We start from the raw sequence: 22,025 nt of genomic DNA on the forward strand, positions 1-22,025 counted from the left end.
TGGAAGACAAGGGTAGCAGACGTAGCCTAGCTTGGTTGGGATGAAGGGGGTGAAGGGGACAACTGCCCCAAGTGCAAAGTGTTAGGAGGCACGACCTCAGACATCCTATCTTGATCATGCTTGAGGGTACACCAGCTTTTAAAAGCCAGTACTGCACTTGTGGTCATACCTGAACAATGTAGCACTCTCTGTGTTGTCCAAATTAAGCTGAAGCATTAGTTGCTACAATAGCAAGCAGTTTGCTACAGTTTTAAATATATTTTTTTAATTAAAGTCTGAGCACTGTAGCACTCCACTCAGGGAATAATCTGTCTGTAGCAACTGCTTGCTACAAATGTAGCAAGTAGTTTGTTACAGTTTTAAATAAAAATAAAAACAATTCTCTCTCTCTCTGTTTTTCTTTAACTAAAATCTTAGCAGTGTAAGGATCCATGCATATCATTAAATGTAGCAATTGCTTGCTACAATTTCAAAGAAAAAAAAAAGTTTTTCTTTTTTTTCTTCCAGGTAAAATGTAAGGAAGGAAGGGCAGAGCCAGGGCAATGAAATAGGGCCTGATTTGCTCCTGCATTTCACAAGCCTCTGTTACCCAGTCATGGAGTATTTTTTAAATGCTCCGCACCTGAAGAGGGGTAGGAAGAAGCAGCAGGACCTAACCACTAGATCACTGACTTTCTTTTTCCTCTTCCATTGAAGAGATCGATTGGGGTACATGTACCTGTCATCTGTCTAGCATATCTACCACTGCAAGGAGCAGACCTCTTTTTCTGATCTTCAAATGAAGAGTTAGGGAGGTGGAGTGGCAGCACAGTTATCAGTGGCAAGAACTACAGAAGCCAGCCATGCTACTGGGTAGTGGGCTCCATTTTTAGAAAAGGGAACAGGAAAGCATGCATCAGTTACAGAGGAAATACACTCATCTGTCTCCTGAAAAAAAAAACTTATGCTATGGTAATGGAAAGGCAACTTTATCGAACAGGTAAGTCCGTGATTCAGAAGGAGCAATGTGGGTTCTGTCATGGCCTTGAAACCATGAACTGGCTCTCTGTCTTTGCAAAGACATTGAGGGCATAACTAGAGTTTGCCAAAGCTGTCTGTGTGTGGTTTGTGGAGTAAGAAAAGGCACATGACAGAATGTATTGTGGGAAGTGCAACAGCTGGATGGGGCTCCAGGGCTGCTGCAAGCCACCTAGCCCTGATATTTGTAGGATAAAAGTTATATCTGCATTGAGTACGTTCATGGTATCAAAGGTATATCATGTCTGCTCTTTTTTTTTTTTTTTTTTGATTTTCATAGACAGGATGTCAAAATGCAGCTAAGATCTGGATAATATCTAATTTGGGGACTGGAGGGTTGCATTTTTTGTTTGCAGATGATTTTACTCTTCTTAGCCTCACATGACTATGATCTCTAGAATGTACAGAGTGACTTGTTCATGAATTTGATGTAGCTGGGATGAAAATCAGCACCTTCAAATAAGAGTTCATTATTCTCAGAAAAAAAATGTTTACTGTTTTCTCTAGATAAATGAAAAAACAGCTATAAGTGAGGTTATGGGGGATTCTGCTGGATTACAATGGGGAAGCAGCAGCTAAGTCACATGACAAAGTTATCAATTCACTGATTAGTCCACATCCCTGTAGTCACCTATGGCCATGAGTTATGGGTAGTGGCCAACATAATGATGTCCCAGAAACAGGCAGCAGAAATGATGTTCCTTCCACCATGACATAGTGAGGAGTCCAAAAATCTGGGAGGAGCTCAGAGCAAAGCCACTGTTGCTCCATACTGAAAGGAGTCAGCTGAAGTGGTTTGGGCATTTTATGAGGATAATGTATATGAGATCTCAAAACAGAACCAAGAGTGTTGGAGTAAGCACCTTCCATGGGAGGTTTACCAGGTAAAGCTTACTGAGAGGAGGTTCCAGGGCAGACCCAGGACTGTTGGAGGGATTATGTCTTTCAGTATGTGTGAGGCTTCCATAGGACTACTGCTGTTGATAGGAAAACCTGGTCTACACTTTTCTGCATGTTGTCACCAGGTCAAAGAGTTTAGAAAGTGATGATGGTGATTAAAGGAGCTGCATTAAAGCACAAAAACTGCAGTACCCAAGACAATAATTTCAATGAGCTCCAGCAGCCAGCAGCACTAGAAATAATGAAGCAGAGGCTAATAATAAGCCACAAAAACTTAAGTCATTGTATTTGCTGCACACCAATACATGCTTATTAAAAAACACTTACTGGAATTATAAAGGAAATGTGACAACATTTAACCCATATTGACATCAGTTACCAAAAGTTTTCCAACAGCTTACAGTTTAATTAAACACAGAATATTATCACCGACCATCTTCCTAAGCCACTGCCAGAATTTGCTCCACAAACCAAAGTCCTTACTATTCAAGAATCAACACTTTTTCTGAGGGAGTGCTCCAGGATGGGCATCCTCATCCACTTGACTGTAATCATCAGTGTTTCCTTATTAAGAACATATTCAAACCCTATTCAATAAGAAGTGATTGATAAATGCTGCATCTACTCTGCTCCCCGCGTCTTACTTGAACTCTTTACCTCCATCATATAGTACAGAAATAGAAAGGACATACCACTACAGTTAGGGGGCCTGGATTCTTGTTGAAGTGACTCTGCACAGGTGTTCACATGCTTTGGATACCTTCAACATAAACAATATCCACCTACTGGCTCTACTCATGGTTTGTCTGGGTATGTCATCCTTTCAAATGTCATGTGTGTGTGTTAGTTTCACATCCTATTTCAGTTTAGCAATCATTAGTTTCCTTTTACATTAAAGTGAACAGCTGAGTCTCCATGTTTTTTTGACATTTTATCAATGAACTTTAGGAATGCATTTGAGTTTTTTCTCTTTACTGTCTGTAATGCACCAGTCCCAGGTTCCAAAAGGTTAAACAGGCAAATACTAGACTATCAGTCTGCAGACTATTACAAGCCTAGCCAATAATCAGAAGTCAGAATTAAACCCTGTACCTTGTATCTGTAAAGTAAAGACCTTTACCATTATACCAACCCTCCCTCCCTCACTTCCACTTTTACATGGTCCGTATACCAGAAGGGTAACACAGCTATCATTCTAATCTTTCTTATAAGAACATACACAAAATGTTAATGCCACAGACGCAATTGAAATACACGGACTGCCAAAGACAGAATTCAAGTAAAGGTCTTCCGCTCTGAAGCAATAAAGGCATCCTGATGTGTCACTTCAATAACTTTGCAAACTTACCTGCTGCAGTCATGGTCTCCAGGCTCAATGGTAGCTACTTTCTCTGCAGAAAGACTAACTGAAGCCATGTAACTCTTGTCCTGCGGATGCCAGGAGGTGGAATGCATGGAAAGCTATCATTATTCTTATACATGAACCACAGCAAAACCCTTTCCACAGAGGATCTATTTGTAATGTCTTACCTTTGGTGCTGTATGTCATTCCAAGCCAGGCTCCAATCATCTGTGTCTCATACGTCTGTAGGTGCTCCCAGACAAAGACATTCTCGGTTTCATCCATGATGGAAAGAAGCTTAGCACCTAAATCTGAAAAACACAACAGAAGAGAAAAAATATCAGTAGTACAAAAATATGTACTCATTTATGAAGGAAATATACACAACAATGGCATTAGAAATATAATCATATGATCCTGTTTTCCAAATACATTAGCTACTCTAGTTTGAATGTTTATTTCTTTGGTAACCATGAAAATGGGATAACACTCAATCAAGGGTCCTTTTAAATTAATTCAACTCTGACAAAGATTGTATCACCCAAGTTCAAAGGAACTCCAACACAGTGACCGGTATTGTATATGCTGTAAGGCTATTAAAAGCCAACTTTCAATGAAAAGTGCTTTGACATTTCTTCTGAACCTCCACAGCTCCAGCTTCTCAACTTCTTCTCTTGCAGTTGGTATAGCTGTCTTTACTATCTTACAAGTCAGGGAAAACAGTTTAATGTTGTATTGCAATGCTATCATGTGACTTCCGTAAGTTGTACCACATTTGAACATGTGAAGGAAGCAGCTAACAGCCTATGGATTTAATGATGTGATTAAAAGACTTCCACAAGAGAGTAAAAACTTGAGAAATAAAGTGCTGTAGGGACAATGGTAATGGTCAGTAATATCCAGGCTCCCTTCCCTCTTACAGCCCCAGATGGTGTTACCTGCACTGCTACAATAGATCAGTGTGGACTCTGACTTAGCCTGTCAAATCTGAGGATGAGCCCAAGGCTGTAAGGAACATGCAACCAATCTAGCCTTAAAACTAAGCCTATCTGGGCAACAAAGGGTTACTGACAAAGACCTTAGTTGAAGAGGAAATAAAACAAATGCTGACTGCTTTTCATTTAATTCTTATGGCATGACTCTGTTGCTGTTATGTACATTAACAGATTCTTTGCCTGTATAACTGTACTTCTGCTTCTATACATTAGGCTTCATTTACCACACTCTGGACTCAGACATCTTCATGAATACCCTAACCCTTTACCCAGTGTCAACACTGTCACACATTTTGGAATGCTTCTTCTCAACTGTAACTTCCAGTCTGACTGGATCTTTTCACTTATTTTTAGTACTTGAAATGCATGTCTCTTGACAAAAACATGTACCTGTAGATGAGCTCATCTGTCCATTTCCAAGACTTCAAACTGCCACGTCTTCCACAGCCTTGCTTATACCTCCCCCTCATTGTAAAAGGGTTTTCAAAAATATAACAGGAGGTTACAAGAGGCCTGAGAATGCTCCTTCACTGTGTTATTGCACTGGGTGATTTACTCACTTATTTCCCCAAAATTGGGATGTCTTTGCAAAGGCCACAACACAGAAAAGCTACTCTGTTTTCTGTGATCATTATCCATGACAATAACAACTGCTATTGCTTCATGCATTTGCAAAGATAAACAGTAACTACTGCTGATGTTTCACAAACCAGAATAACAACTGCTGCTGTTTTATCAAATGCAGGCAACTTTCCTTATGAAAAGACTATGCTGAAATGGTTTTATTGTCCTTTGAGTTCACAGTTATTCACCTTCAAAACCTGGTTCTCTGCCACTGCAGGAGTTTTTTTTTCTACTGGGCCAACTCCGCCTTTTATTTATTTATTTATTTTTTTTACAGAGGATTGCTTTTTTTCAAGCAACCATTCATTTAAATTAATTTGTTCTGCATATGTCACCCAATCTCATACACCATGTACCAGATGTCCAGAATTTGATTGCATCTTGGGAACACATTGTTCCCAATAGACATCTTCTGAGTAAGATTAGATTTTACAACTGTAATTTGCCACCATTCTTAAATTATTAGAAAAGCAAATTCTCATATAAATCACCTGGGTGGTAATTCATCCTCATAACTGGGATTCCCAAGCCAGCCTTCTATCAAATCGTTTTTCCCTCATCTAGGGCGACAGACTGCCCATTCTTTCCTCAGTCTAGGTGAGATCCCAATAGCCCATTTAATCCTTGACTGTGGTAATTGCTTATCAGGCGTTTATTCCACTTTGAAATTGACAGGTAGAGCTGTAACAGTCCGCTCTCTTTCCACATAACTCCTTCCACAGAGTGGCCGGTGTCATCAGCTTGCATGTTCATATCTAGGCATGATCTCTTCACTCTACATGTGGCATGAACCACACCAACACAGCTGCTACTACCAGCAATTCCTCAGCACTCATGCTGGAGTGACAGGTGCAGTAATACACAAGAGGTAAGCTGGCATTGGCTACTCACTCCCTTTGTCAGCCTTTCACTGCACAGGCCACTATACGAATCATGGCCAAAAGGACTGAAGTCAAACCTTTATTCCCTCTTCGCCACTGGACTGAGGCCCATCTATATCATTCTGATATCTAATGACAATGAAATTATTTTCAAATTGTGCTTCATACAAAGATTCCAACAAAATCAGATTAACTTGTGCAAGCAAATCTGCTATATGGCCAGTCATTCTGAAACACAGATAAAGAAAACTATGGTAAGGTTGTATGAGATGAACAGCATTCAGACAGATGAGGTATTCTGAACTTTTATCTCTATGGACATCAGAAACTCTGTGCTACACTTCAAATGCTTGTACAGGCAAGGTCATGTGTCAGTGCCTGAAGGAATTATGGGACTAATCAATGGCACACAGTGCATCTTCCCAACAGCAAAGCATTGTCATCATTGGGCTGTTTGACATTAAGAGATGCATTATCCATTGAAGATATTATTTGCCATGGCTGGCTTACTGTATGCTTACTAGACGTGGTGGTACTTTGGTCCTTGTTTTATGTTCAAGCTACATTTTGAGAACTGTAGTCACAATTTAAAAATAATTACTAAATTGCATCACTTCAGACTGTATGGAACCCGAAGATGTAAAACAAAAAATGGCAACAAAAGAAGAAGAGTTAAATGTTTTACCTTTCTGACAACGTTGCGCTGCTTCTTTTGGTGGCACCTGGACTTCCAAGTGGAAGCCATAGCAATAGTCCCTGAACGAGATCCATGATGAATTTCCTACAGGAGTAGGACACTTTCCTTTATGAGTATCAACAGGTTCTGTAAGAAAAGTGAACGGAAGGAATACACACACATTAAATAATATAAACTTCAGTCTCAAGATACATTGCATTACTCTCTTATTGTCAGTTTGAGATTTGTTACTGTATTATTTATTCTGTTTTTGTGTGCGCTTTTTAAAATTCTGTAATGTTTATCGTCCTTGCTTATCATGGCTTAGATGAAGGCTGAAAATGGTCCCTGGGGCAGTTCACTTAATTGGAAAACAAAAATTAAGTAAATAAGTAAAAAGTAAATTTTTACAATGGGCAACTGACAGCAAACTTAGCTTTACTGGTGAAGATCATTTGTTAAGAAGTAATATGGCACTGTTCATAGACAGGTAAATCCTAAGGAACAATGATCTTTCTGTAGGGAGAATGGATTCAGGCTCAACACCACAATGAGTTATTACCCTGATAAACAGGTAAGATTCCAGCAGAGAGCATTGTCTTTCTATAGTGTTTCCAACAGCTGTGGAAGGCATCTGCCACTCATATGGCAGTAACCACCTTCAGCATACACAAACAATTTTTTTTCACTTTTGAAATATCCTTTGAAGCTTTTTAAACCAATACCTGCAGCTTTCTGTTTTCAAGCTGCTCCCTTTACTAGCATTCTCCAAGTTATATGGCAGTATGTTAGAAGAAAGTGAATGGGGGATGCATATAAAATCATGCTGCTTAACTGGTTGCAATGTCAATATAGAGGTAAATGAAACTGACTGACTGCCTGGTGATAAAAAGGATTATGCCCAGTTCTGGCACTTTTGCAAGATTTAATACCACCTTATTAAACCACCTAAATGGGGTATAATGTTTCCTAAAATGAACAGTGTGGTCTGGTAACACTACACTTCAGAAAACATCATGAATGAACTACTTGATTTGTTCTGTGTCCCATTTAGAGAACAGCTCTGATCACCTTATAAGAAACCTAGATGAATCTGCACTATTCTTACACAAATTACACTAATTACAATAAAAACAGAAGCCTCCTGTGCCTTCATTTCCCAATAAACCAAACACCAGCCTCCAAAACAAGAAAATCCAACAAAGTATAAACACAGTAAAAAATTAAAGTTTTATTCACCTTAAAAAATTGAGCACTTTCGTCTATCGTAAGACTTCTTCAGAACACCTTTGTTTTCTGAAGAAGTCTTACAAAACAGACAGATGAAAGCACTTGTAGCCTCCTGTTCCTACTATAACGAACATAATTTTTCTTACAAGAAAAGTGACGTTGATGCCATTTGTGCATTTCATTCAAATTTGATAGGTGCATCCTGCTTGGGGTTAGGGTCAACAGCCTTACCTATGAGTACTATGTTATGGATAATGTGCTTTGGTAACTCCTAGAAATAACAGAATATATCCTCAGCAGCTAGCGACTGTCCTCTGTCCCTTAGACATGGAGCAGCCTTCCTTCCATCCTGATAATCATTTCAGTTCACATTAATTACTGTCTTGCAAGAATAAACAAGAGGTCGGTGTTTCACCTAATCTAAAACCCTAGTATTAGAGTGGTCTCTGTACACCTGGCATCCCATGATGTACCGGATATATTACTGCAGCTGCATGCATAAACCTAACAAAGCTTAAATACAAGTGTCCTTTAATGGTCTACGTAACTAGAAATCAAAATCTGTTACTTTTGCAAGTCCACTGGTTTGAGCTGCAGCTGAAAATTAGTACTTGATTAGAACACACGCCTATCTAATTGACAAAAGTTAATAAAATAAATGCGTAGATCATATCTGCTTGTTCTTGGATGTCTTTTTGTTAAATTAATCAAAACCCCCCCAAATACTTTGAGAGTCACAAATTGGCCGCCTCTCTGTGTTCTTTGTGGCCCTCTCAATCAGAAATGCAAGACTCAATACTGAGAATTCTCACATTTCCAAACCTGAATAATGAGCTCAACAAATATAAAAAAATGCAAACTCACTGTTACACCTTTAAAGCATTTTTGACAGGGGCTCTGGCCCTGTATCCCCAGTGTTAAAGGGCTGTACCCTACACATGCCTGCTACTACCTCTGAGATCATTGCACTCTAGAGTAAGGGATTTAATATGCATCCCCCTCATTTATACTTGTAGTTTCCCATTTCTAAGGATCTCAGTTATATTCCCTCAGAATTTCAGTAGACAAAAGGTACCGTAAAGGCGAGATTCTGACTTTAGCTTCTGGTGCTTCAGATGCTTCTGCTGTCCTAAGGACAACACTAACTGCTGTTTCTTTGAAAAGCAGTTTCCTCTGAGCACTTTCATGTTCATGGGATTACTTCAGTTTAGTGACAGGACTGGAAGGAAAGCAGGATGGCTGTCTCTCCTTAATGCACAGATACCGTCAGACACTGGAAGCACACTAACTTCTAGTACAGCAGCACAAGCTTGGAATTTCCTACTGCCATTTAGTCAGATAATCCCTTTACAGACAGGCTATACAACAAAGGATTGGTTATGCAAATACAAATACACACTCCTGGGTATTCAGCCAAAATGGACTGTTTTTGCAAGTGGGAAAATGTGATTCAGAGACACATTAGCCACAATCAGGAAATACCTCATTATTGTCTAATTTTCATGTCTCTGAATTGCCCTTAACTACCATGGGTGAAATCAGCACTTCTTGTGGTACTGCAATATGGTGGCCAACATTGGCAGCCCATGCATAGTGCTGACACAGACACACACACACACACACACACACACACACACACACACACACCTTACCTGTCCCTGACTTGACAGATCACTGATGCCTCTTCTTATTCTTTGTCCCTGCCCTCATAATTCAGAGATCCTTACAGTCAGTCAATAATGGCAGACACTTCAGTTCATTCTTACTGTTCATAAGGTGCATTGTGATGTTAGACCTTGTGATGATATGAGGTAGTGCCATCTGTGCCAAGGAGAGTAGGGCAGTGCATATGTACATATACCAGCACAGCTATCCGGAGTTTTGTAAAGCATGTTATGTTATTTGGTTATCACACTGTCTTGTACAGATGTTTGAGTTAAAAATATATTTGTAAAATTACTTATGTTAAAAATGCATCAACAGTAGGTCCTGCTGTACAGAAAGAATATATGCATGTGTATTAGGTTGTACTGTTGTAACTGATCCAATGAGTATGTTCATCAGAGAACCCTGGAAGGGTGAAAAGTTTGAAATTGTGTTATAGCTTTCAGATGCTGCCACAGAATGTAGCAAACTTGTCTGTGTGTATTGTACCAGTGTCAGGTGACCAGAGTTGATGTCATCCTCTAACCAGAATCAGGTTTCTTTGGAACTCTTTCAGCAGCATTTTGGAACCTGACAGAAGAGATTTCTGACAGGATATATATCTCACACATCCACACAGACAAGGAGAGGCATCATCTGGCTTTTGCTGTGGTAAGACACTCAGCACACATCAGTTTGCCTTGCTTTAGTAAGTAGTGAGGGAACAGTAATTCTTTAGTCAGTCGGAGATTTAGTGAAAATAGTTAAGCATTGTTTTCTGCATCTGTCAGAAACTATCAAACTTGTTTTCTGTTTTATTACTCATCATTAAATATTTTGATACATTTCATTGTGGCTGGTCCTTTAGAGAATACATTTAACATTTTGATAGTACTTATACTTGTTTTAGTGACACAGTGGTCACTCCTGAAAGCCTTGCTGCTTTGGTCATACATACATACATACAATACTGTGTGAATCATCTTTGCTCTTAGTGACCATCCCTCACCGGAGTCAGTGGTAAGGATTGAGTATCCTTGATTGCTGGCCCAGAACAGGGACCCATCACAGACTTACTGCTCTGTTAACTTTTTAACTGAATTCATGTAATAGTTTAAAAATTCTCCTTAGTATTGTCAACTGTTCCTCCTAGCGTTGACTTGAAGACTTCCACACCATGGACACATCACATTTCTCTCAACTGTCCCTGATTTCATAAAACCTTCCTGGTGTTGTCTCTGCTACCTGCCCTGTCCCTCATAATTTACAAACCATGGCAAGCACTGAATAATGCCAGACATTACAGTTTCATACTTATTATGTAGAAACACCCGGCTGCACTAGCTTCTCAGTTAGCATACAGGGTTCGGCTTCTCCCTGGCAAGCTACTTTCTGTATCAAGTGTAGAGGGTTTGAGCCCCTCCCCCCAGAGACTTTTATTTTACTTTTTTTTCAATGATGTAAGGTAATACGTTACAAATATCCCTGGTATCTAGTGGTGATGCACAGGAGTAACATTCAGCTAAAAAGCTGTGTGTAAGTGCTGAGGGTACAGAGTTTGAAATTTTTTAAGTGCCTATAGTGTAAATTATATAGGGAAGCCCTGGTGTCTAGTGTTCCCCCATTCTATTTCTTTTGTGGTACAAAATTCTGTTTAACTTTCTTCTTAAGTATCTTTAGGGCATGATATGAAGCATATTCCCTCTGTCTAGTGTTCCACCAGCCCCATGTCTTTCAGGCTGCAAAACATTGTTTTATTTCCTCTTTAAATGCTTTTTGGGCACAATATTAAGTGTATTCCTGGTGTCTAGTGTTCCCCACTCCCCAATATTTCAGGATTTGCTTGTTAGTTCAGGGGACTATGGAGACTGTAACAGCCCTCCACCCACCCCACACACAATCACACTCACTGACACACTCACTCATACCTATACATATACACACACACACACACACACACACACACACACACACACACACACACACACACACACACACACACACACACACACACACACACACACACACACACCTCACACACACACACACACACACACACACACACACACACACACACACACGCACACACGCACACACGCACACACACACACACACACACACACACACACACACACACACACAATGCACATCCCCACATGACTATTTGCTTACTTAACTACCAGGCATTTACCTCCAATATGACCAGGGGAATGAGAGCTTTTGGCTATGTTCAGTAACATGGCTCGCAGAGGTAACTTATGTAGCTAAATGACTCACTGAATCACTCAGCTGTGTAAATGCCTTACCACAGCCATTTCCACAAGGATAGTACATGGCTAATTAGAATAGGCTGCTTCCCTGGAATGCCAAATTAACATTTTCAGCCAGAGAGATAGCCCATGCCCATGGCGGTGCTGCATCACTTTGTGGCACAGCACTGTGGAAGGATGGGCTCAAATTAGAAATGTTTACCATGAGGTGAACACCAGGCTTACACGTCACAACAACACTTCTGAACAAGGCAGCACAACATCCTTATATTGTATAATTATAACATTTGCAGTCACTATTTGTGCTGTTTAGCTATGATGTTTTGCCCTGACTCTCTTCAAATGCCAGTGAAAGAGACTATTTAAGTTCCTTGTTACTACATTATAATGAGTTGTGATGTAAGTGCTTTCCTATGTTACAGCATTTTAATTAGTTTTCCTAGCTAGGCATTTGGCTTATGTCATTGCTAAAAAATTTGGTTGGTCATTTATACTATCTGATTAGTAAATGGCAGAAAGGTGAATGTACCAACATACAAAGCATCTGTGGTTTCACTTTTTTGATTCATTTTGTTAAAACCAGTTAGGGAAAGAAATAATGAAAGTTAAGCAGAGGTATCACTTTTGGGATAGTTAAAACTTCTGAATAAGATACCCATGACTTCTTTAACAGTCCTCAAAATAATGACCTTTCAACTTTTTCTTATTTGAAGTAAGTAAAGTGCAGCTTTATGTACTTTTCAATGTATAACTATATGTGTTTTTGTGTGTGTAAGTGTGTGTGTGTGTGTGTGCGTCTCTCTCTCTCTCTCTCTCTCTCTATATATATATATATATACACACATAGACACACAAACATGCATATACGTGTGTGTGTGTGTGTGTGTGTGTGTGTGTAGATGTGCATTTTTGTGTACGTATCCATGTGTGTGTCTGCTTGCCTGCTGTGTATGTGCTTAAGCAGAAAGTATGACCATTTAATATAACAAACCCAGATATATAGCTCTACATTAAAAATGTTACTTCCTGGTAGGGATAACAAGCGTACTTTTGTTGAGCAGACAGACTGCACCCTGCTGTTTCTTCTCACAGTTTGTTACTTTCCACATTCCGTCCACATCCATGTAGGCACACCCAGTAGTCTGTCTGGGCTCTCCATCCTGCCAGTACACGTAGGAAGGCTGACCCTCATGTAGCCAGGAGAAGTCTTGTCCTCCCTAGAGAAACATAACAAATCATCATCAATAAAATATGAACTTCAATTTTATTACTTCACGGCAGTAAACAACAATACACTAATTTATATTTTCGTACCTTATACTATACACATTTCTTTCTTTACTCAGACTGAGAAGTGAGACAGGAATAACATCTGGGTCACATGCATTGTTTTTCCTTTTCGCTTACTAATTTTACAGTTGCTACACAATTACACAAAAAATATAAAATACTCATAAAAAGGATAGGCACCATCTTATACTCTGGGTATCCATGTACATTTAATTAGAATAAATGATTTGTTATGTAACAGGAAACACATATGAGAATAATCTACTGTAAAAGGCTATCGCCTGATTATAGACAGTTTAACAAGTTTATATACAATGGCCTAAAGTAACCCCCCCCCCAAAAAAAAAGACATCTTAAAGTGTTTTCTTGTAAAATACTTAACCTAATAATAAATGAAAAAAATCAGATATCTGACAAACTGATAACTCTCTCTACCTCTTGTCCTGACACAGACATCCAGTTATTTACTTTACAAAGAAAAAGGTAGGGGAGAGACAGGTGAGGGAGTCATATAATCTCTTTATGCTACACAAATCATCCCTCATCTCATTTATAGAACTGAGAGTTGTAGCAGCTGTGACTTTATTTCTATGTTCCTTCAATGTTTTGGATATAGACTCTTGTTAGTGACCTCTTGGGGAGACCTTGCACTCTGCTTGTGCAATATTTTGCTGCACCTAAATGTCCCATATTCCAAGTGCTACAAGAGCACACCATGTATGGCTGGGCTACAGCATTTTCTGTAGACCTCTTCAAGTGTACAATGGATTAAGTTAGAAAAAATATGTACTCATACCTGGAAGTAGCTTGTCATTGCTTTCCAACAAAACCTGGTTACCTTTCGCACCCATCCATTCATTCACGGGGTCAGAAAATAATTTTGTCCTGACTTCTCATACACAAATTTTCCACTGCAAGGATCTAAGCAATTACCACAATCAAATATTACTTTGTTTTACTTGTTAGTTTCTTGTTTTTTCATGTTTTACTTGAGTCTTTTTCTAACCAACCACCTTACAGACAACAGTCCTTCCATTATCAACTCTTTAGCAAAAGCAAATCTGAGGAAGCCATGTTTTAGGTAGCCATCTTGGTGCATTGTTTTCCCTAGCCCCCTCTTCTTTTAACAGCAGCAGAGCCTGCATGCTGACTCACAAGTCTGGCCAGCAATGCACGTACACGTACTTGTCTGTATCCAGCCACAGTCACGCTGCACAAATGAAGTACTAACTACTTAATAAGTACACACAGCTGAGCCAGTAATGCTGCCTACTATTAGACCAGCTACCACTGGGTGCCAGCAAAACAGGGGATCAGGCTACATCCTTCCATCCAGGGAGGGTAATAGGGCATTATTCGCTCAGTCATATTCTTCCTCAGCAGGTCCACCATCATCTAGGTCACTAACTGATCCAGGGTTATTGGGCTTGCAGGCAGGGTTTTATCCATCTGTGTTAGGCAGCTGGGTCAACATGTAACTACAGGTGTTTAACCACTTTTTATTCTCACATTTTTCTCTAAACCAGTGTCAGCCAGCTGAGTACCTGAAGACCTGGAGTGTACTAATTATCAGTAGCTATCCTTCCTATGTGACTTATTCACTCTTTCAATTGGTGGCAGCCACGGACGAGGAGAGTAGCATCGTCACAGAAGAGGTTTGAGGTTATATTTTTACCTAACTCTATTCTCATTCTGGATGCATAGTACTTGAGATCCTCTGTTCAAAACAAAAAGATGGGTGGGTTTATGTGACTATCAAATTTCAGTTTATTGAATGTCATCCTATTTATCCCTCATTAAGTAAAGCTGCACTATATTGCCAAATATGAAGTTTAAAATATATGGAAATGGGAAACAAAAGGGAGTACAAAAATCTAAAAAGCCCACAAAAATTACTGTTTGTTTTAGGGAGCAAAATCCCTGCACCTCTGCATACACGGACACACACACACACACACACACACACACACACACACACACACACACACACACACACACACACACACACACACACTAAATATAACAGGCTAACAACATGAAGATGACACAACCATGAATATGAGAGAATACAGGTATGGTGAAGATGTAGTAGTAGTAATAGTATGGGATTTGAATCCCACATCTGCTTAAAAATATCTAATGATACAAGCTCTAAATCCATCAGTGTCACCAAATACATGATCTGACCAGAGACACAGTCCCTCGATCCAGACTTGTACAAGTCATCTAATATGCAAGGGGAGACTGGCCTTCAGGAAATATGGTATATCTGCACTGCTGCATATCTGAGTTATAATGTATGGCTCCCTAGGATTTTATCCAACTTAGTGTAAACTAAGTGCCTTCCAGTGCAGTTTTACCAACAGTAACTGAAACTTATCCATACTTACTTCACACAGAAATACACACACACATTTTTCAAAAGGGGGGTGATAGCTTTCCAGTATCAACACCCTTTTCCACAGTTTATGGTAAAATGCGACCAGTGAATCTGCTTTGACAAACCAAGAACACAAGCTATTGTTTAACTTTAAATAATGCATTTAAATGGTAGCAGTAACAGGTCAAATGTCATATTCCCATAGTTAATTTTCCACCTGTTCAACTTGCATACTCTTAAGCTAACAGATTTGTATAGTTTACAAGGCACAGTCAGTCAACAGACCACAATCACGTTGTCATTATCTGTCCCTGGAGGGCAAAACAGGTCAGGGCAAGGATGAATTTATGTGCAACCATCAGTGCTTCCTTACCTTAATTGAGAGCATCACTGTTTTCTAGGTTACAAAAGATTATTTGAGATGAGGGAAGTACTGAGTAGATCCATTCTTCCAGCATTTCTTATTTATTTATTTGTTTGTGGATATTTAGGTCATTAGCTTGAGTGTTTGTGCAGCCATTTGTTTTGGGAAGATGCGGACGATAAAGGAAGTTTGGGTCCTTAACAGTGCTGGATGCTACATATAAACCTCTGTGCATGAGTCTATAGGAGGCAGAGTACAATGACAGTGTGTCAAGCTTACCGAAGTTCACCAAGTTCAATTTGTGGGTTACAGGGGCTCTGCCTAGAGAGAACTGTGTTTTTGGTACCTGAGGGTCTTTAGTGACTTTAGTTAAAAAATTCTGGAGTCTTTTCTGGTGCATGATGTCTTTGGCTAGATACCCAGTAAAGGGGGCATTATATTCTATAACTGGTGTGACCAATAAAGCCAAACCCCAAGCCTGAACATACTCATAAAGACTTAAGAAGTAAAAAGTCACAGGCACTCAGAAGCCATGCACCTGAAACACTGATATGCCCTTAAGAGGTATTTTTTATGGGTCTACTTCACTTTGTCTAAACTCATTTGGCAGAATTTCATTTGACTGACACCAAATCACCTAATTTTCAAAATACTGAAAACTCATTTGACTGAATCTCATTTCACCAAAAACTTACAATGCTGAATTTCAAAATATTAGATTTTATACCATAGACATGCACACTTACAACACCAATGACTAATTCCTTCCAGAACTTAAAAAATACGTACTTACCCTCTTAACAGAAAATGGACAATATAAAACCAAACTAGGCGGGGGGGCTATGCCCCCCACATCCCCCAAGGTGGGGGGCAATGGCCCCCACCCCCCTAACTATCTATACTAACTTCAGTATTGCACTACAGTGGGGAAAAGGGCATATACCTTTTACTTGCCTTACAGTACTCTCCACGCTGCAACTACTGCTGGGAATGCACAAAGCATCCACCATATTACTTTAGATACTTCCCATAAAAATGTAGAGAGACATACCCACATTCAGAAACGCTACACCACCACTTTCTACATGACTATCAGTATTCTGACAGTCAGCACTGTACGTTACAGTAATTCTTTTTATCATAAACAAGTCACAGGTGAAGGGAAACCCACATCATATCTATGGCTTAACATTCAGTGAAATGAGATTCAGTCAAATGAGTTTTCTGTAATTTGAAAATTAGGTGATTTGGACTCGGTCAAATTAAATTCTGCTAGATGAGGTTTAGGCCAAGTGAAGTAGACCCCATTTTTATATATCCCATGGGCTTCCAATGCAGGAGGTTTAAGGTATTACACAGTTGAGACCTAGCTTGGCTGGGTCTTTCTTGCAGTTTTAACTGAATGATTCGTTTTTGTGACCTTTTTATCTTTTGGTTTGGAATTTGTTTGAGAAAATGAACAGTGTTGCTAATACAACACTGCAGTGCACTAACACAATGCTACAACACGGGCTCGATTAAGATTTCCACACTATACCTTATTCTGTCTTTGGCGAAGACTATAGGAAGATCTTCATTGTAGTTATGGGTAATGGTAATGCATAAAAATAAGAATTCATTGGGTTTTTACAAAAAGATATTGCACACGTTGTGTTGAAATAAATCCTATTATCCTCTTATCAAAGCTTAACAAAATTCTTGACTGTATACAATTTTGGGTGAAGAAGTCAATTTTGTACTTCCAACAGCTTATTACATAGTTTCAATATTATTCTTCTAATATACTGACAATCAAACTGTTATCCCTGAATGCATGGATAGCAAAATACTGATTTTTGACCTGCTTAAGTTGCTGTAATTCAAACTATTGACAGTAAGTTGTATTTCACCTTTTCAGTAACTTCTTAAATTCTTTTAAATCATGTTTTGCTTGCTTCAGTATTGTTTGTTCTAAACCACTAATAGTGTAGCCGGACAGAGGGATAAAGCCCTAACTATGGCCCAAGTGACAGAGGTTCAATTAGTGGATTGGGAAATTGATGGAGCATCAGGGATGGATGGGCATGCCCTTTATAGTTGGGTTGGTGTTTATGGATGATGGTCCCGGGGGGGTCAAAGGGGAGGGATGCCCTTGGTCATAACTGGCAAGCACTGGAGACAGGATAGGGAATGTAAAAGTACACACCCCCTAGACAGATGCAAAAACAACTGAGCTCTCAGGACGCCCTTAGGATCCACTACCAAGCCCAGCAATCCTAGAGTAATCAGGGGGTAGAAGAGTAGCCGATAGATGTGGTGTGGATGTGGGGCACTGCAGAGCTAGGTCAGCTGAATGTTGTTAAGGAGGAGAAAAACCCCACTAACAGTGAGATTTAGTTTAGGTACTAACAACTAACAACACTTCCTGAAAAAGTACAGTTATGTACACTTATCATAAATGTAGAAGCTCAAGTTTATTCACTGTTACAGTCATAACTCAGACTTTTCTAACATGGAAGCCCTTGGCCAGCCTGACTACCAGATAATTTTCTCCTCCTGAAGCTGGCGGACACCCTGACTGATATCAAGACACCTGGCTATAAAGGGAGTCAGACGGACGTTCTTGCCCCCAACAGATAGGAGCACTCTAGTAGGTTCCTAGGCTCAGAAACTTTAGGGTATGTATGAAGGAGGAGGGGACAACCTGAAACTAGAAAGAAGAATAACCACCCCAATCTCATGGTGCAAGAGGGGAATAACAGGGAAAAATACTGTAACAGTGAATACACAAAAGCATTGACATTTAGGATAAGTGTACACAACAGTACTATGTTCTTTGCATTTCATTGTTGCAGTCGTAGCTGATAGGATGACTCCCAATGCTGAAACGAGGGAGGATGGAAAGATTAATGAGAGGAAAGGATGCCCTGCAAGATGTCAGTGGCAAATCCCACTCTAGACTTGGAGAAGGTGGGAAGGTGATAATGTTTGGTGAATGTATGCACAGAGGACCAGGTATCAGCTTCCAAAATGTCCTTAGTGGACACCCCCCTTTTAGAAAAACAGTAGATGTAGCAAAAGACCAAGTGGAATGTGTCCTCACAGGGTTTGGTGGTTTCTTTCCATGATGGCTGCAGCAAAAACAGACACAGTGGGAGATCCATCTGGAGAATGTTTGTTTAGAAACTGGTCTCTCCTCAGAGCTATAGGCAAAGACCACAGAAAGCTGGTCAGATTTCCTGACATTCTTTGTTCTGTCCAAGTAGTAATGTAGTTGCCTATGAACATCCAAATTATGGAGTATTCTTTCTCCCTTGTTTCGAGGGTTAGGAAAGAATGTAGGCAAGTGGATGGTCTGGTTTAGAGAGATCTCTGTAATGACTTTAGGCAAAAAGGAAGGGTTGGTCCTAAGACAAACTCTGTCTGGGTGGAAAGTGATAAAAGGTTCCACATACATAAGGGCCTGAAGCTCTGAAACCCTTCTAGCTGAAGTAATGACTAGTAGGAAAGCTGTCTTCAAGGTCAGGAATTTAGTATCTGTGGAGCCAGCTGGTGTAACTGGTAGGAGGGCGAGCCTCTCCAGAATGAAACAGATCCCATGGGGGAACAGGAGGTTTCTTTGGGGGGGTCGAATGTGGATAACCCCTCTCAGGAACTGTTTCATAAGTGGATGGGAGAAGACAGATAAGCTGAAATTGCTGAACCGTGAATCTTTATAGAGGAATAAGAAAGTCCTTTGGCAAAAAATCTTGATTAGTGTGAAAGGATCAGAGGCATCTGAGCTTCCAGAGGGCACTGGCCCTTTTGTCTGCACCATATATTGAATCTCTTCCATTTGGTGGAGTATGATTTTCTTTTGCTAAGTCTCTTGGCTTCTTTTAGAATGTCCAGAACCTGTTTATTGAAGGGTGCCTCTCTCCAGGAGGTCAAGGTATCATCCAAGCTATCAGTTTGAGAGCATTCAGGAGGCTGGGATGCACGATAGTGTGCTTGTTCTGTGTTAATAGGTCCAATCAAGAGGGCAGCAACCACAATTCTTTATTGCTTACTCAGAGCAATACAAGATACCAATGCTAACTTGGCCAATCTGGGACTATTAGAATGAATCTTGGACCTTCTTCCCTTATCTTTAGCAGTACCCAGGAGAGCAAAGGTACTGGGGTAAGGTACAGAGGAATAGGACTGTCCAAGGTAAGGTGAAGGTATCTTGTCTTCCAGGCTGACCTTATTTTGGTCCTTAAGCAAAACATTTTCAATTAAGTGTTTACTTTGGTGGCAAAATGTCTATCTCAGGCATACCCCATTCTTTGGCTATGCTGAGAAAAACTTCCCAGTGCAGTTACCACTCATAAAGGTCTGATAGGTTCCTGCTTAGGTGATCCACTAGTTGATTGTTTTTGCCTGGTGGGTATTGTGCCATGAGGTGCAGGCCTAGGGAGTCTGCAGTTTTCCAAAGTTCATAGGTGACAAAGAGAGTAACAGCAAGTCCCCCTGCTGGTTAATGCACCACATAACTCTGGTAGTGTCTGTCATTACCAGGAGTGATTGTGGTTTACATTGGTTTTTGAAGACAATCAGACCTTTCTGGAGTGCCATCAGTTCTTTTAGGTTGATGTGTTTGTCCTTGAACTGGGAGTGTCATCTACCCTGAGTCTGGAAATTGTTGTAGTGGGCTCCCCAGGCTATTTACAAGCATCCATGGTCAGAGTTGGTCCTGAAGGATGAACCTGAGGAGAAGGACTGGGTTGAGGCAGCATGCTCAGGCCCACCAGGCAAACTCTTTCCTGAGACAAGGAAGAAGTTTACCATAAAGCTGATGGAATGAGAATGTTGGCACCACACATTTCTGAGGTACCACTGCAGCCTCCTCATATGTAGTCTGGCCAGGAGATCATAAGGATGCAAGAGGCCATGAAATCCAAGGCCCTGAGGGACTCTACGGCTGTGTGTTAGTTCCTGCCAAGGAGCTTTTGAAAGTGCAGAGCTAGAAAGGTAATCTTGTCTGGAGCAAGGAAGGCTTTCTGAAGTGATGAGTCCAGCAAAGCCCCCAGAAACACAATCCTGTTTGTGGTTATGGTCTGAGACTTTTGGTCACTGATAGCTAACCATAGTAAAGCCAGGATATATTGAATGTAAAACAGATTGGCTTTGATTTTTTTCTAGATCTGTTGCTTGAATAAGGCAGTGGTATAAGTAGGGGTAAATCTGAATGTCCTTTGACCTGCAGAAGGCTATCACTTGGGCTAAGCATTTTGCGAAAACCTTGCATGTAGGAGACAAGCCAAAGGGCACAGACCAAAACTGATACTGCCTCACACCTGCTCTGAAATGCAAGAACCTCCTGTGACATTTTTCTATGGGAATGTGAAGGTATGCATCCTTTAAATCTAAGGTTACCACGAAAGTGTTGGGAGGGATCATGGGCAGTAATTTTTGAAGTGTTAGCATTTTGAATTTGGGTACCTGCAAGAACCTGTTGAGCCTTGACAGGCACAGAACTGGCCTCCAGGTACCCTCTTTTCTGTGGACTAGGAAAAGCTGAGAGTAAAAATCTTTTCCTTGTTATGAATTTGGTACTGGTTCCACAGAACCTTTGGTACACAGGAGCTGTATTTGCTTTAATGACTGTCTTTTGGTTTGGTGGAATATCTGGGAAACCTGACCAAATTAGAGGCTGTTTGAGTCTGTAACCTCTTTGAGTGATTTTCAGTACCCATTGATCCCTGATAATGAGGGTTCAATTTTTAGGAAGAAAGACAGCCATCCTCCTCGTCTGAGGGGGGTTAGGGAAGGAGGGTGGGACTTGAGGGGAGGGGGAAAAGAAGTGTCATGGAAGAGTCATGATTCCTTCTTGCTGGGTCCCCTGGTGGTGGGATCTTATAGGTCTAGTGGAATTTGCTTGCCACTGTCTCATATGCTGGTGCTGCCTTTGTCTCCTTTCTCTTTCTGCTCCCCTATGTCTAGGCTTAGACTGGGGGTCTGGAAATGACCAGTTTTTGGCTGGGTAACTGCAGCTGAAACAAGGAGGATGAACCTGAAGAAAATTCTTGATGGTTTGCATGGACTTGGCCTTATCCACTTCAGCCTTGGAGCCAAAAAGAAAATCTTTGTCCAAAGGAGCATCCAAGGATTGGATATGACATGTTCAGGGAGGGAATGTTCCATCAGCCAGGCATGTCTTCTAATGATGGATCCTGTGGCTGCTGCCCTGCTGGAAGCTTCCAGAGATTCATAGCCACAGTGTAAGGACTGCTTAGCTACTTGACACTGGAAATTGCACTAGTCTAACAGTTCCTTGAGGAGGGCCTCATGTTCAATCTCCCATCAGTTTTTGCTTCATCTGATCTGAAATGGTTTCCTGATACTTCACCATATGAAACTGGGAGCTCATGATGAGGCTAGAACAGGGATAGAGCTTCTTTCCAAACCTGTC

General features: G+C 40.4%; 1 protein-coding gene across 1 annotated transcript in view; it reads right to left on the minus strand.

The window, feature by feature from the left end:
- The window catches only part of MRC2 (mannose receptor C type 2), a 1,890,380-nt gene that overhangs the window by 146,136 nt on the left and 1,722,219 nt on the right, over window positions 1-22,025 (minus strand). The window contains exons 25-27 of the mRNA XM_044055215.1: window positions 12,628-12,796; window positions 6,445-6,582; window positions 3,448-3,570 (exon numbers count right to left, since the gene is read on the minus strand). Coding sequence (XP_043911150.1) covers window positions 3,448-3,570; window positions 6,445-6,582; window positions 12,628-12,796 — 430 coding nt within the window. The remainder of the gene's footprint in view (window positions 1-3,447; window positions 3,571-6,444; window positions 6,583-12,627; window positions 12,797-22,025) is intronic.

Source organism: Protopterus annectens, chromosome 13.part0 (assembly GCF_019279795.1).
Source record: "Protopterus annectens isolate FY-2018-M chromosome 13.part0, PAN1.0, whole genome shotgun sequence".
Lineage (NCBI taxonomy): Eukaryota > Metazoa > Chordata > Ceratodontiformes > Protopteridae > Protopterus > Protopterus annectens.